We start from the raw sequence: 16,586 nt of genomic DNA, 5'->3' as shown, positions 1-16,586 counted from the left end.
CGGATATAAATAAAACCGAAATTAAAACATATGTATTAAGCATTATGTTATTATAACCTTGTGATAAAAAAAAAAATACGATAAAAAAAATAAGTTAAAAATTTGTAATGATTTACAAATTAAAATGAGTAATTACTAATTGATATGCATACTACATATTATTTTATATTGACTAGTCACTAGTGTTAACTGAAAAATTTTTTATAACGCAATCTCTCGATTTATTTCCATTAATACATTATAAGAAAGTTTTAAACGTAAACTGATTTGCTAACTATAGTGTTCTCACCAAAAATTAATTATATTTTTCTTTTTTAAATTATATTTTACTCACTGCGTGTACATCCAACATATCGACGGTCAAGTCATACGATGTTAATTTCATTGATTCAAAAACCTGTTTAAGTGTCATACCACCAGCAGACACCACTTCGTCAGAATGATTTTTTAAAGTTTTCTTAATGAATCTTAATAAATGTTTTTGATTCATGCACGATGCAGCATGTATATGGGTGTCAACCTTTCATAAAATTAATAATACCCATAAATACTTTGAAAGATTAATAAATTAATTAATATTGAAAATAAACTTTAGAGTAAATTTTATATGATCAAATGTTTGTTTAATAAGTACCTTTCTAATATTGTAGAAATCACGATGCGGAATAGCTTTCTGTGACGCAAGTTCCCTCAATTCGTTTAGTAGTACATGCAATTGGAATTTCGATGATAAATAAGACAATCGACGATAACAAAATGATTTTCTGAAGTGAAAAAAAAATATGTATTAAGGGAATGCAATGATAACGATTTTTAAGAAGTAAAATATAAAAATCAGAAAACTAAAAAATATTTTAACTACATTTTTTTTCAACTCATTAATTTTTTCATACATATTATATTGTTATCATTTATCGGTTTATGGTTTTTAAAAATATACTTCCGTATTCCATTGATTTTATCTCGTGGAATATGTCATGTTTAATTTGTTTAATTTATATTTTGAATTTATAATGATAAAAATGTTATCTGAGTTCCGTCAGATAAAAGTTATAAATTATAATTTACAATATGTAAAATATATATACTTTATGTACTTTAATTATGAATTTAAAAAAAAATGTAGGTATAAAAGCTAAAAGCATTTAACTAAACATAAATTAAGTTCCATCGAACAAAATGCTTAACTATAGTTCTTCAATTATTATCTCACGGTCATTATACTAGCCTGTAGACTACGCAAGTATGTTTTGACTGTTTGATTAAGGTTTTCTGTTTGTAGTAAAGATGGTAGACCAGTATAATAGTTTTCTCTGTATACACTCGTGTAACATATATAGATAAAATCTCTCATCGGATTTCAATCACTGTAATTACATTTTTGAAATTAAGATATTATAAAAATAATCTATAAAGAATGCAATTGTGTGTGTTGTTATGTCAGAAGCTTTTTTTTAATATTTTTATTTTTAAAGAAGTTATTAATAAATACAAATAACTAACAAACAAAATGTAATTAATTTTTGTTATTATAATAGCTAATGATTAATGATATTACCTTAATTTTAATAATATAATCACAATAAGTGAAATACAGAGAGTGGTTTTTATTACTATATTCTACGTGTATTAGACAGAGAAAATATATTCACTAATGCGCCAACTTAACAATAAGAACATATTCGGTACTACAGTCGGGTTATAGACTGGTTAGAACATATCGCTGTTGTTACTTACAATGGTCCATCAGATATCATTGTGCACAGCCGTTGCATATCCCGACAAAATGTCTCCAAATTAGGATATGGGAATCCTTGAACTGGAATCTCAGAGTCGGGACTGCTGTACATTTGAAATACGCCATCCCGTGCACGAATTGTGAAGCCCAGCGATGGCGGAAAGTCGCACTGCCATGGGTCACCAACGCTGGCTGGCGGATGCACCGGATGGTCTGTCATACAAAATAAACGCCCGTAAATTTTTTGCAAATTCAATTTAATAGAAATGATATACGGATAGGTATGCAGTTATTAACAATGTCCTGTATATATATAGTAGCTGTAGACAAAATAAAAATTATTCGGTGAACAAAAACAAACAATAAGTTGTAATTTAGAGCGTGCGAGATACACGTATATGTATACGTATGTACATAATATCATAGACCTTATACTAAGCCACTAAGGTAGACCAATTTAGTATAATTTCTATGGTATATTATATATATTACTAGACAATGTATGCTGTTGGTTTGTTGATATATATAATATACATATATTATTGTGTATACATACATATAATACACTGATTACTGATGATGTTACTTTAAATAAAAACATATATTGTTAGAAAAAATTCGAAGAGCAATCCTCGCCTTATTTTGATAATAATAATGCATTTAATTCTATTATCATTGTACATGTATTAAATATGAGGTTTCGTTAAAAACAATGATTTTGAACAATTAACGAACAGTTTAATTACTACGAGCGTGCGGAAATTATTCGCATGTATTTTGTTGGTATACAAAATAGTTATGCGGCGGCTGCAGTGTTATATAATATATTATTATACACGAAACTATATTTTCACTACACGCGGTGGCAGTGTGATATGCTTAAGTAAACAAAAAAACCATAATTTAGTATTACTGATCTATGTATTATAGGCGACATGTATATTCTAGTGTTCAATAAAAAAAAAAAAAAATACAAAAACAAATATTGCTAATGCTACACGAGTCTTACAATTTTTTCTATTAGAGCATTTTTTTTTTTTTTTAATCGCGTTTATATTATGTTAATGCATCAGAGTAGGTATAAACAAATTGTTGCACAAGCACACCAACACACATAATACACAAATTGAACGATTCTTGTAATAAGTATATTATTATATATCAGATCGTCCATCAAACACGCACGCACGCACCGTATTGGCCGTACGCAATGTCGAATAATAGTTGGTCGGTAAACGCGTCATCCATGGTCGAACTTCGTCGGTCAGCCCACGGGTTATACGACGATTTCCTAGATTGTGGCGTTCCTAGATCAGAAACAGAGACTCGTTTCCGGATATCTGTACACATATATACACACAACACAAACACACATAATATTTAAATTGTAGTTATTATATGCACATATAACTGGCAATGTGTGCATAGGTACGCGCAATTGGAAAACCGTAATAAATAATATTCTAAAATAAATATTTATAACTGGTAGTATGGTAATCTCACTTTCTCACACGCCCGACAGCACCTATGTATAATATTTTATTCTGTTGTAAATAGAAACCTACAGACATTGATTAGGTATATTAATTGCAGTTGATATTAAATAAATGTCCACTATGCTAAATTGCACTATGGTTACGAGACATACCGGCGATTGATTGACGGTCTTCGTGCTTGATCACTCGGGCGCTGGGATAAGGCTGTCTGATTTCCGATCTATTCGAATCGCCACCAGCGGACACGTCAGTAACGCTGTCTGCTGAGTGAAGCGCCGAAGCGTTGCTCGATGATGGTGACGATGGATCTCCTTGTTGCTTGGGGTGCTTTTTGTGAAAAAACTTTGACGTAATGTTTGGAAAAGATTGATGTGACACTCGCATATAACGTTCTCTAATGTGTAACGCTTCCATAAGTTGTTGCGATGACCAATGCAAATCTTCCAAAGGAACCTGCGTGAGAAAATTTATCGGTCATAGACTTAGAAAAAATGGTACCGGAATAAAATAAATTACAATCAAGTTAAAAAAATACTTTAATTTACAAAATAAATATATATTATATATTCCGCAGCTGTTTCCATCATATTATAACTAATGTCACCGTCATGGGAGTAGATAAGGGGGGTGTTTTGGGTGTTCAAACACCCACCGAAATTAAAAAAAAACAAATTTAAAATATATATTGTGGATTAAATTTAATGTATATCTAAACCAAAACCCCCTCCAAAATTATTTCCTATTTGCCCATGGTCATCAATGTTATTAAAACAATTCTTTTTTTTACAGCTACACAGTACACAGTGCAACGCAAAAGAGTCAAAATATTATTTTTGTTAGTTACTGTGCACGTGGGATTATCAGTTACCTACCAGAAAAATAAGCTGTACGCACAAAACTATAATACAAATATTATATAGATCATTACAAGTACCAAAATGTTTTATGATTTAATTTTAAAATAATGAATACACAAATGATTATTTTATTTTTGATAATTTGAAGTATTTACTAATATATTATATCCTTTATTCTTGTGTATTATTTGAATTAAACACCGTACTCGAAATAGACTAGAACATATTGGAACGACATCTCGATTTAAAATATTAAGTTTTGCATCAGTTCCAGTTAAATTTAAAAGTTATAGTTCGGACAATTTATAAGTAAATATCGAAAAAAAATTACTACTTAATAAAGCTTTTTTTTAACTTTCATACATAGTTTATTATAATGAATTTTACTATACATAATGACTCATTATTAATGAGTAATAACATTTTTAATCTTTTTATACGATGAATTTATTTTAGACTCTGAACGGAGTGATGAATGTATTGATTTTACAATGATGTATGTTTTTTTTTTTGTGTGTCTGTGTACAGCATAACTAGTCGAAATAATGCTTCAATTTCAAACTTCGGGGGTGGTTTCCGATGGAAAAGTGAATATCCTTGGTACATTATACAGGTAAAAAGTAAACATTTTCTTACAGTTTTCAAAAAAATCGAGAAAAACAAAAAAAAAATTACGGAAAAACGGGAATTTTTACGCAAATCCAGTTTTCGACCGAATCGATTTTTTTATAATATGGTTGTAATTCAAAAACTAATCACCGTAAATACTTGAAATTTTCACTAAATGTTTATGTTATTGTTATCTATATACAGTTAAATTTTCAAAATTGACTTTTTTTGAGTTATTTATAGACCACTGAAATTTTCGATTTTTATGCGAATTTTTTTTTGAAGTGCCGGTAAAAAAATGTTGGATGACCAAAAAAACTTGAAAATTTAATACAAGATTCCTTATGAGTTGTTCTTATTGTAGCTAAAAAAAATGTAAAAATCGTTAGTCACAATTTTTTTTTTAAGCGTTTATAGTTCAATTTTTTACGAAATCTGTCGAAAACGCGAAAATTTGCAAGTAATTTTGAAGTTGAAAAATCATAAAATGTTTTGTGTTTATAACTAAGGATTAAAAATACAACACTAAGTTTTCCATAGGTTTTTCTTCAAGTAGCTATAGAGAAAACTCGAAATATCATTATTGGAAAAATTTTAAGTGCGTTTGAATTTTAAATTTTTACGAAATCGCGTAACGATAACGATTTATCCTCAAACGATTTTAAATATTTGTTATTATTCAAAAAGTATAAGTCGTAGATACTTGAAAATTGTACCAGTTATTTAGATTGGCATTTTCTTTACATGATTTAATTTTTAAAATATTTTGAGTTTTTTTTTGAGCTATTTATAGACAACTGAAATTTTCAATTTTTCTGAAAAATTTTTTTGAAGTGTCAATAAAAGTTTTTTGGCCCATTCAAAATACTTGAAAATTTTATACAAAGTTCCTCATATGTTATTCTTATAGTGATTAAAAAATTATAAGAATACATAAGCACAATTTTTTTTTATTAGCATTTGAAGTTCAAATTTTGACAAAAATTCGTCAAAATTATGAATATTTGCAAATTATTTTGTAGGTATAATTCATAACAATGTTTGTACAGTTAGCTTAGAGTTGAAAATTTAATACAAGATTTTTCATAAGTTTAGCTTACAATAATTATAAAAGAACTTAAATTTTGGTGTATTCAGGCCATTAAAACATAAACCACCTTTTTCATCAACCACTGGAAATTAAATCCTAAGCTGACAAATCATCTTCGTTCAAAATCGTTTTTCGTATACAATGATACCTATCATTTCATTCAAATTTAACCTACCCTAGTCCGAGGTCCACCCCACCCCCTAATGTACAGCAGAACGGTACCCACTTGCCCGCTTTTTACTTTTTACGGTATTTACATAAAAATGTTATTAAATTTTGAATTATATAAACTGATATAATATGGTTTGAATATATATTATACGTAATAATAAATAACTTTAATATTTATATCAAAAAAATATATCAAAAAAATATATATTTAGTGATATAGGCCGACAGACTATCTCCGCTAAAAATCGTTTATCGTATACACGAGGACTCCCGAGTTTGATTCCTTCCGGTTACAACCGCGGACCTTCTATTAGCGCTGTGCTAAAGATTCACGACCGCTGAACGCCAGAATAATCCAACGGATCAGCGGCCGCGCGTCATCTATGGACCACGAGCACCGGATAAATCCGTACCCGGACGCCGGCCTAGATCCACCGCTGCCCACCTGGTCTAGTTGTGCGCTATCCTCGCACCGTCTGTTTCTGGTCACAGACAACCTCCGTCAATTTTTTCCGACGGTAGATTGGATAAACGCCCGGGAGAAACCCGCGTATATAGTGATATATCATTGAATTCAAATTTAACACACCCAATAGTGACCCACTTCACACCTAATGTAAAACAGATCAGTACCCACTTGCCAATATTTTGGTATTTAAATTATACATACAATAAAATTCTTACAGTTTAGAAAATATTAATTAAAAATTGTTTTCTTATTGAAGTATTTGGTTATGTGTAAATGTATACCTATGGTGTATTACTATAATATTATTTTCATAACTTTTAAAAAAAATATAATTTTAATTTTAAAAACCTAATAATTTAATGGTAGATAATATGCTATTTCAATTTAGTAACTGTAGCTATTTGTATATTTTTGTATTGGATTTGAGTATTAGTTTTATAAAATTATAATCTATACTTTTAAAAATTTGTAACTCTTAATCTTTATCACAAGCCTAGTTTTTATTTATTTTTATTATTTCTTATTTGTTTATTATTATAAATAAATTCTGTAAAATAAAGTTCATAAAATTAAGTATTATATGATTATTTTATTATCGTATTAAGACCATTCTTGTTATTAAAGGGTTTGCTAAACATCTCATAGTAAATTAATTTATATTATATGATTCATACTTATTAATTACTAACTACAGCAATAATAATCAATATTGTTCAGGAACCGTATATGGGTTCAAAGAGGTTTGTTTTTTATTGTTTTAAGTCTTCTCTAAATTAACTACCGATAAAAGCCAGTTAATACAATAGATCTTACAATCGCCGTTTAATTAAAAAAAAAAAAAATGTAATTCGCTTTCCTGTGGAATTAGTATATTATATTAAATGGGTATTATAATATGTCGTAATTTAATGTTTATCGACATATATATAGTTATAATAACATAGTATTAATAGGATATAAATATAATATAATTTAATTAATAGCTAATAATAAAATATAAACAGTAGGTTGGTGTTATTTTAAGGAAGAATACAAGTTAATATTTTATTTTATTGTTAATTTACTAAAACTAAAACTCAACATAACTTTAATAATTAATTGTAAATTGTTTTATAGTTAATAATTGTTAATAATTAGCTGATTAAAAAACTATTCTTGTTAATAAATAGGTATACGTTATTACGAGTTATAGTACTTTTTATAGAAGTTTGAAAAAATGTATTGTTTCAAATAGTTGGTTTTTGTTTATATTCTATCATATTATTTAGCTATATTAAATTACATAAGTCGTCTTAATAAGTATCATCTACCCAAAAAATAAGTCATTATCCAATGTTTTGTTTCTCTTGAAAAATATAATGAGTTGTGTTAGGTGTGATACTAGTGACAGTTACTTATTTAAGATTTTTATTCTTAATAATAGATACGAATATAAGATATCATAAGCTATTTTAATAAATTTAAATTGTTAATTAAAATAGTAAAATAAAATAAAAATAAGCCAAAGGGTAGAAATAAAACTAATAATAAATACTTATCACCTCAGTACTGAATATTCTTTTGGGTTCTGAACGAATAAATTTTATATAGTTATTTTATGTTGAAATACATTTTACCGTTGTATAAACTACCTACTCAATTTAAAATAACTATATTTCTTAGACATTTTTTGAAGTGGATAAAAATAATATTTAAATTAAGTGTCAATTTTTGAAAGTTTTTTTTTAAAAAAAAAAGATAGCAAATCAATGTCACCCACAATTTATAATATTTTTAATGTATACTTTGAGAGATAAATATTATCTTCAAATACATAAGATATTATTGAATAGATACTACTGCTTTAAAAAAATAATATACATTAGATTGTATATGTTCAATACGTAAGTTACTAATCCATACAGTAAAATTGTTTAACTTAATATTATAATAATATGTGAATTATAATATGACTTATTCATTAAATAATTACCCCATTGTTATCTTCTCCACCAATGCTAACTCGTTGAAAATGTGGTACAAAATCATATTGCCCCTCATTGTTTTCTGTTAGATTTTGTTGCCATTGTCCACCAGCGGATGATGGTATTTGTTTCTCGATTCCCGCTGTAGTTGACGATGGCGCTGAAATTGATATACCATCTCCATACAATTGCCGGTCATCTTTGTTCATAGTTGACTGTGGATATCCTAAAGCTGCTGCGGCAGCTCGTTTTTCGTCCATTTCTTTTGCCAGACTAAATAGTTCAAATTAATTGAAAAAAATCAAAAAAATAATTTATTATATTATTATGTTAAATGTGTTTTTTAACACTGTTTAAAAGAAAATAAATACAAATTTTTAGTTAATCCTGGCAGTATTGACAATTACAGAAGTTTAGCAACAAAAACGATCTCAAAAAAAGAACATTAACATATGCATTACAAAAATCAAAAGTTATTTTCTGAACATTAATTAATTTTATCTGAGTGAACCACCGAACGCGAGTGTAACAAGACGACAATAAAACATAATTATAAGCTGGCGGTCAAAGACCACAATAAATAAATTTAAAATTATTATCCGATACCTATAGTAATTTGCATTTGATACCTAATTTCAATATTCTTTTAAAACAACACTTATTTTTGTATTTTGTTAAATATTAATTTATGTGATTAGTGAGCATAAGTAACATGATATAAAATAACATAATCAATAATCACTATTACCAAAGTACCATTTTGTTATTAATGGTCTAGTCATTTGATGAAAACAATAAATAAATAAAAAACACGACGATATGCATCTCATTTCTCATATCTCCTGCTAAATTAAAACTACTTTTATTTAGAGTCCAAAAGTTCAAATATTAAATTATAAATAAATTGCATTGTTATACTTATAATTTATAAACTAATAATTAACTAGTAAAAACAAATTGTCTAAGTAATTCATTAAAATTGATATATGTATTCAATATCTCTCATTATCTAATTAAATTATCTTGATTAAAAACTATAAAAAGTAATATTTAATACATTTAAATATGAAAATTTAATTTTCCAACTTTTAGGCTGTATAAAAACGTTTAAAATTTAAAATTTTTTAACATTAATAAAAATTTATTTTTTTAATGAAATAATGACTAGTTTTAGCAGATTTGAGAGACAGTAATATCGACTACCACCACTGTTGACCGTATTATAGTGAAATAATTTTATTTTTTGCTTATACAAGCACAAATACCTATATTATTTTTGGGGACACTATTTTGTTTTACAAACATTTATGAAGTATTAATTTCAATATATATATATATAATATATATATATATATATATATATATATATATATATATTATATATATATATATAATAAGTACTAAACTTAATATATATTATAATATTTAACATTATATGTAAGACCTCTGTGTTCCTTAGTACATTCAGATAAATAAATTAAAAATTACTCATTTTAATTTCAATTTATATGTATCAACATTTTCAAAACTCATTTGTTCACCAATTTACAAAAGAAATTTATATTTTTCATTTGAAAACAATTGTATCACAGTATTTAAATGGTAAAAAAAAACTACATTTGAATACTCTTAAAAATCCCAAAACCAGACTTTAAAAAAAAACATGTATTATGTATATATAAATTAAAGAATAAAAGGGGGCTGAGGAACGCTTGGATAATGGTGAATCACCCAGTATATTACACATTTTTTTAATCCATCCTTCCTATTATTAGAGTCTGAATCCGTGGCTGAACATTATTGTAATTATTATTACAATATTGTAATTTTAATTTAGAAAAATTACCAAAAAATAAGAATATAAATACTAAAAAATTACATAGTTGGAATAATCCTAAGAAAAATGTTATACTGAATAATGTTATATTATTTAATAGATCGTTTTAAATATGTTAAAAATCAAAATAGACTAAATTGTTATCTATTTCAATAAGTCATAATAATAATGATAAAATTTTAATATACTAATTTTGTCACATATTGTCGTAAATTAAATTATCAACTTATCGTACATTCGTATCCATTATACTTTCCAAACATTAAATTTAAAATTAAAGAGTATTTTTTTAAATCCTTAAAACTATTTATAACAGCATGCTCGCTACAAATCTGTAGGTGCGACACTAGTTGTATAATATAAGATAATAAGATAGATCAGTATACTGCATAACACGTGTTCATTAATCAAGATAAAATAATTAAAAACAGGCTGATAATATTATGCAGTTAGTGTTATTCTGTATTCTAGTGTAAAAGAATGTGGTAATGGCAAATAAATCGGCACGTATGTCGCTGTAACAGCAATTCAAGGATAAAATAAGAAATTTAAATAAATAAACACCCCCTCCTTTACCACCTTCTTTATATGACGTTTAAATTTATTTTAAGATCTTTCAAGTTTTTAAATATTTATTAATTTATTGGCAATAGCAATGGCAGTTAATATTTATTACTGTTATTTTATTGGAAACAATTATAAGAATATTAGTAAATAAAAGCAGCTAACCTATATAATTTCCAATTTAAAAAAAAAATGTATTATCTTCAACCTAAAATTAGTTTAATCAATAATTAATAATAGGTATCAATAATTAACGATTTCTTATAACATAAAACTTATATTACACGCTAATCATTATGTATAAATTTGTTTATTCAGTTGCTTAAAATATAAAGAAAAATAATTAAAAACTAATATTACTAGCATGATAATAATATGATAAATATTAAGTGATAATATTTAATAAGTTTACTAAAAAATGTAAAATAATTTAAAAAAATGCAATCCAAAAAATAAATATGACAAAGAAATTTGAAATATTATTTAATTTTTTATGAAAAGTTTAAAGTGAAATAAAAACATAAATAAAATGTATACACGTTATAAGCTATAGCCATATAGATAAAGGCATTGAGACATTTAATATAATACATTACATAGTATACTATCTATAGTGTAGGTTACCATTAAAACAAATATACAATTGTATCATTAACTGGGAAAATTAACGAGTTATTTGGAAAAAAACAAATAATAACAAAATATTTAACAAAAAGATAATTTTTTTTACATCTATTGACTACTTCGATCATTTTATTCATATGTGCCCATGTTAGAGTTATACAGACGCTACAACCATAAAATCCGCATAGTTTATTACGATACATAAATAATTACATGACAAATCATATTGTTTTATCATTAATATATTAAAAAGAGGTCTTCAAAAAACACAAAACATACAATTAATATACAATACATAACAAAGACATTTAATCGAAATCGAATGCATTAAAATATGCACTACCTATATCGACTATATCTATAAAAATAAGAATAAATAAAGAATTTTGAAAAAAAATTATAAGTTTTATTCATACATTTAACTAATTCTGTATAATAAATAAACTTTATTTATTTAAAACAAATGTTAAGCATTAGGTAAGATAATAATTTGTAATTATAATACAAATCATCTTATCTCCTAGGTAGTACCAAAACATGTCGTGTTTAAAAATAAAAATAGCTGTTTCGAAAATATACAAAATAACATGATATGTTGATGCAATATGAGTTCTAATGACCAATAGTTGAAAAAAGTTCTAAACGAGCTATTTAATTTTCTAATTTTAACGGCACCTACTCATAAAAACTTAAGTTCGATAAATCGTGTATGATATAGTTCCGGTACAACCACTGTATTTTACAATAATTTAAACTTGTGTTAGAAATTATGTGCGTACATTAAAAACCAAATGGAAATTTTATAAACATCTAATAACGTCTGATTTAAAAAAAATTAAACTAAAAACTAAATACGATTAACCTTTAACGCTGTAGACAGACACGAAACAATAATAATACTACAAAATCGTATTAATGATTCTAAAAAACCTACCCGACATAAAATAGTCGTTCCTGACACCAAATTTGCTGTTGGTCCGTATTAGCAAACATATTATTAAGCCCAATCGATACTCGAGTCTAAATATTTTTTTGCACAAAACGTTTTTAACTACAAAAATGTCATTGTACTAAATTGAAAACGAACGGAAAGTATTTGTACTAACAGCACTGCAGACGCTGAGACGTATAAACGTTGTGCTACGATATGGCGATTGGAAGGCTACTGTACACAGTAAACTTATGCGACAACCGTCTCCCAATACTGATTCAATTTTCAAGGCAGTTACCAACATGGCACCTTAAATCGTAATTATATTAAACGGTGTGGTATACATTGGTGTAGCTTTGTATGAAAAGAAAACTTACAAATGCACCACTGCACTTAATAATACTAGTGCGCCATACCTTTGTATCAGTGTACAACAATAATAATAAAAAATCAATTACCTACAATGACGAAAATAATTTTGAAAACAAAGATGATTTTGAAACGATTGGATATTAAGTTAAATAAAAAAAGACACGTGTAATGAAACAAAAAAAAAATGTTTAAAAATTAGAATAACTACGTATAATATTTGATACTATTTTTAATTGGTTCTAAAAATGATCTTAAGAGGATGTGTATTCCCACATATGTTGTTTTTGTCTAACAAACTTATGATTACATAGAAAATTTTTGTTATATAGAAATATTTTGTTTGTAATGTTAGTTTTTATTTTACAGTTATTTTCTTATCATCGAATTTTATAACAGTTACATTTATTATTATACTAAAACTAACAATATAAAATTTATTCGGCTGAATACAAATTTTGTGTATTGAAGATTTCAAGATTTGTAAGACAGAGAACAACATATTTTCAACATTTTTACAAGTATGTAAAATATTAGAATTTAAAAATCGTAAAAAATCCTACTTAAGAACACAAAAAATGTTCTTACCTTCAAATTATATGTCAGGTCAATTCACTCTAATATTAAACTCTAATACTAACAACACAAGGTTGGTTTTGCTGAACGAAAATTTACTTGCTTGAGTTCGAGAAGGAAAGTAAATAGAGCACTAATATCCTCTTAAGAAAATACTAAATACTATATATCATTAATAGTATATATAGTACCTATGGTATATTATAACGCCTATACTATAATAAGAACGTTTAAACATAAATTAGGTAAAATAGTGTTGCGTTTTAAAAATAATTAATTAAGTGACTCAATTCTAACCTGCTACTTATGGCTGCCATTTTGCTTTCTATACGTTCGATGGGGAACTGTGGTATATGATATGACGACGTACCACCGCCAGATGCTACATCAGCCGCTGGTGGTGCACCAGTTGCTGGAGTCATATTACCGCCAGGTAAACCTGCAGAGGAAGATTGTGGAGGCGGAGATGAAGCCATTATTTCATCGTCATCACTGTCTGTAGGCAAATAAAAAAATTATTAGATAATTTAATAATTCTATACCTACACATAATATATTTTGATATTATTTAAATTCCTACATTAGTAACATACCTATTTTATACTTATGTCAATGAACAGACTTACGTATTATATATATTTAAAAAGTGCTTACTTTTATAGAAAAAAAATAATAATAAAAAAAATACATACACAACAATTATGATAAAAATATGACATCAAATGTATAATAACGAATGTGTACCTACTACCTACAATACACATCGATTCAAATATGTGTGATAACTGGTGTTTATACGCGATAACGTAGGTTACTCTATGATTGTGTAAAGGGGTATCTATCAGTTGAACCTGTTGAAGGCGTACGCACGGTACTGGGTCACCTTGTACCATCATCACGTGTACGTACACACGTTCCACAATAAGTACAGTATACTTGAAACACATAATAATATGTAGATTGCAGGTACATGTGTATATTAAAGAAAAAAGATAAACAAATTTACCTAATATAAAATACGAAAATAAGTAATCAAACATAGTACATAATACATATATACATAACTTGTTTAGAATGATTAATTAAACACTATCAAGACGTTTTAAAATAGTTAAACAAATATAATTTTTGGTTAATTTTTATATTTCACCATCGTCCGAGTAATCTGTAAGGTCCTTCCACCTGCGTGGATATTCTCGATCAGAATCTGAATCTGAACACGCCATAGCAGTTGTTGGAGATTTGCAATATTTTAAACGTCTTAATGGCTTATTAGACCTCAAATAAGCGGCGGTATTTGATAAAAAATTGGATGAAGGTGGTGATTCGGTTAAAATTGGCGTAGGGGCCTGGACCTTATTGTCTAATTCATCATTACTCATTAAGAGATAACTTTATTTTTATAAAAAGTACAAAACAATATTTTATAAAAGAATAAACTGACTTATTTAAAATATATATTATAAAAACTACACGATAAATATATTTAAATGTTAAAAATCTTGGTTACGGTAGCACTAATATTACAAATACGAACATCACAAACGAGAACAGACTATACAGTAATTGTTATTTATTCATGTCACCGACCACCATTTTAATAGTTGGCAAAAAAACAATATTTGTCATGGTTCTTAAAAATAGAACTACCAAAGGCTCATCGTAGTATTTTTTTGTAACCTACCCGCTACCATGATACAGAAGACACTTCTGTTGAGTACCTATTCTATAACGTCAATTTATTACTTTTGGTACCTACGTGGGCGTATGACCAACTACACGCGTCGACACGGTATTTTAATAATTAAAATTGTGATTAATTGTTACACTATACATTATATAAAACCTAACAAAAATAATATAATATTAACCATACAATTTTTTTTCAATTTTGTAAAATTAAATACAATTGATTCATTGTTTATTAAAAATTAATTTATTCATACCGGCAGAATTAGCTGCAGTGGTCACAGACACTGGAGGTGGACTACCAGTAGGTGTAGGTCTTGTTGTTAATTCGTCGTCTTCTTCGTCGTAATCGGAATCTGTTCTTAATTGATTTAACATGCTGTTGGCAGTTAGAAGTGCAGAATCATCTTCTATATTCGTCTTCTTTGTCGCAGTTAACATGGACATTTTAATTAAAACGGCGCACGACCACAACAGAAGTAATTTCTAAACAATATAAAATTGAAAATATATAGTAATTAGTAATAAAATTCAAAATAATACCGTAATTTACCTATATATCGTATTACTTCAACTACAATGCAATATTATAAAATTTTAAAATCGCATACAGTTTAAATATTCAAGTGTATGTGATGTACACCCATACAACTTGAACTAATCTATACTTTATACTGAACAGTTAACAATATGCAACACATATTATTTTCTTTTATCAATTAAGATATTAATAATTGTTCTTTAAGATAACGATAACAATTATAAATTATACGTGGAGATTACACCATTGGGCCATAGAAAAAATGTTTGACACAAACGACACGCATTTTAATTGGAAATTAATATAATATATTATCGAAATATTATTAATAACTTGGAACATATTAGTATAAACTAAAAGCTTTTATTTTTATCACGAATCAAACATTTACACTATTTTATTTTATTTTACTTTTAGAATAATAAATTTTAATTTTAAAAATATATGGAATAATATACCTAGTGTTTTAAAAGTTAAAAAAAATTTAATTAGGTCGTTAGTCACAATAAAAATAATCACAGTATAATATACTTAAGATATTATTGATTAAATAATATATAAACCAACACTAATATTTAAAATTTAATTTAATTTATCATGAGATTGTGAACGTAGGTATATGTTACATGCGCACATAACCCTGAACTCTAAAAACACATGCCACAATCATTATGCAACCCTACACTAACAATAGATCGCTATTTAATACTAACACATCATGCTACTGTCACATGAAGTTAAGTGGTGGTTATTCATAACAAAGAATTGGAATAATAGTTGACACAACGTCGATAAAAAAAAACAATACGGTTAAATAAAATGGAAAAATCGTTCAATATCTTATTAGTATAAATACCGGATTTATATGTATTTAAAATATTAAAACATGCATACGACATGTACTAAAAATAGTCAAAATATGCAAGAAAAAGATGCAAAATATGCAAAATAAAATTTCAATTTATATTACATTTTATATTTAATTTTAATTTAACAGTGATAATTTATTTATTAATTTTATTAAAATTTTCATAAACAAAAAGTTTTTGAATATGTATAAT

The 16,586-nt window shown here is 26.6% G+C and overlaps 1 protein-coding gene across 8 annotated transcripts in view; it reads right to left on the bottom strand.

Annotated features, from left to right (window-relative positions):
- Positions 1-16,586, bottom strand: part of LOC114127873 (AMP deaminase 2) — a 29,423-nt gene that overhangs the window by 4,062 nt on the left and 8,775 nt on the right. Inside the window, exons 1-9 of one of the 8 annotated variants that reach the window (XM_027992217.2) lie at positions 15,538-15,689; positions 15,242-15,470; positions 13,593-13,791; positions 8,403-8,667; positions 3,387-3,687; positions 2,932-3,078; positions 1,738-1,951; positions 635-764; positions 335-520 (exon numbers count right to left, since the gene is read on the bottom strand). In XM_027992217.2, the coding sequence (XP_027848018.2) occupies positions 335-520; positions 635-764; positions 1,738-1,951; positions 2,932-3,078; positions 3,387-3,687; positions 8,403-8,667; positions 13,593-13,791; positions 15,242-15,431 (1,632 nt within the window). In that variant the 5' untranslated portion in view covers positions 15,432-15,470; positions 15,538-15,689. Of the gene's footprint in view, positions 1-334; positions 521-634; positions 765-1,737; positions 1,952-2,931; positions 3,079-3,386; positions 3,688-8,402; positions 8,668-12,353; positions 12,585-13,592; positions 13,792-13,888; positions 14,028-14,445; positions 14,838-15,241; positions 15,471-15,537; positions 15,690-16,586 lie in introns of those variants that run through there. The other 7 variants (XM_027992216.2, XM_027992214.2, XM_027992215.2 and 4 more) reach the window with 7 other exon arrangements.

Source organism: Aphis gossypii, chromosome X (assembly GCF_020184175.1).
Source record: "Aphis gossypii isolate Hap1 chromosome X, ASM2018417v2, whole genome shotgun sequence".
Classification (NCBI taxonomy): Eukaryota; Metazoa; Arthropoda; class Insecta; order Hemiptera; family Aphididae; genus Aphis; species Aphis gossypii.
Note: the sequence above shows the minus strand (reverse complement) of the source record. Positions and strands in the feature narration are given on the sequence as shown.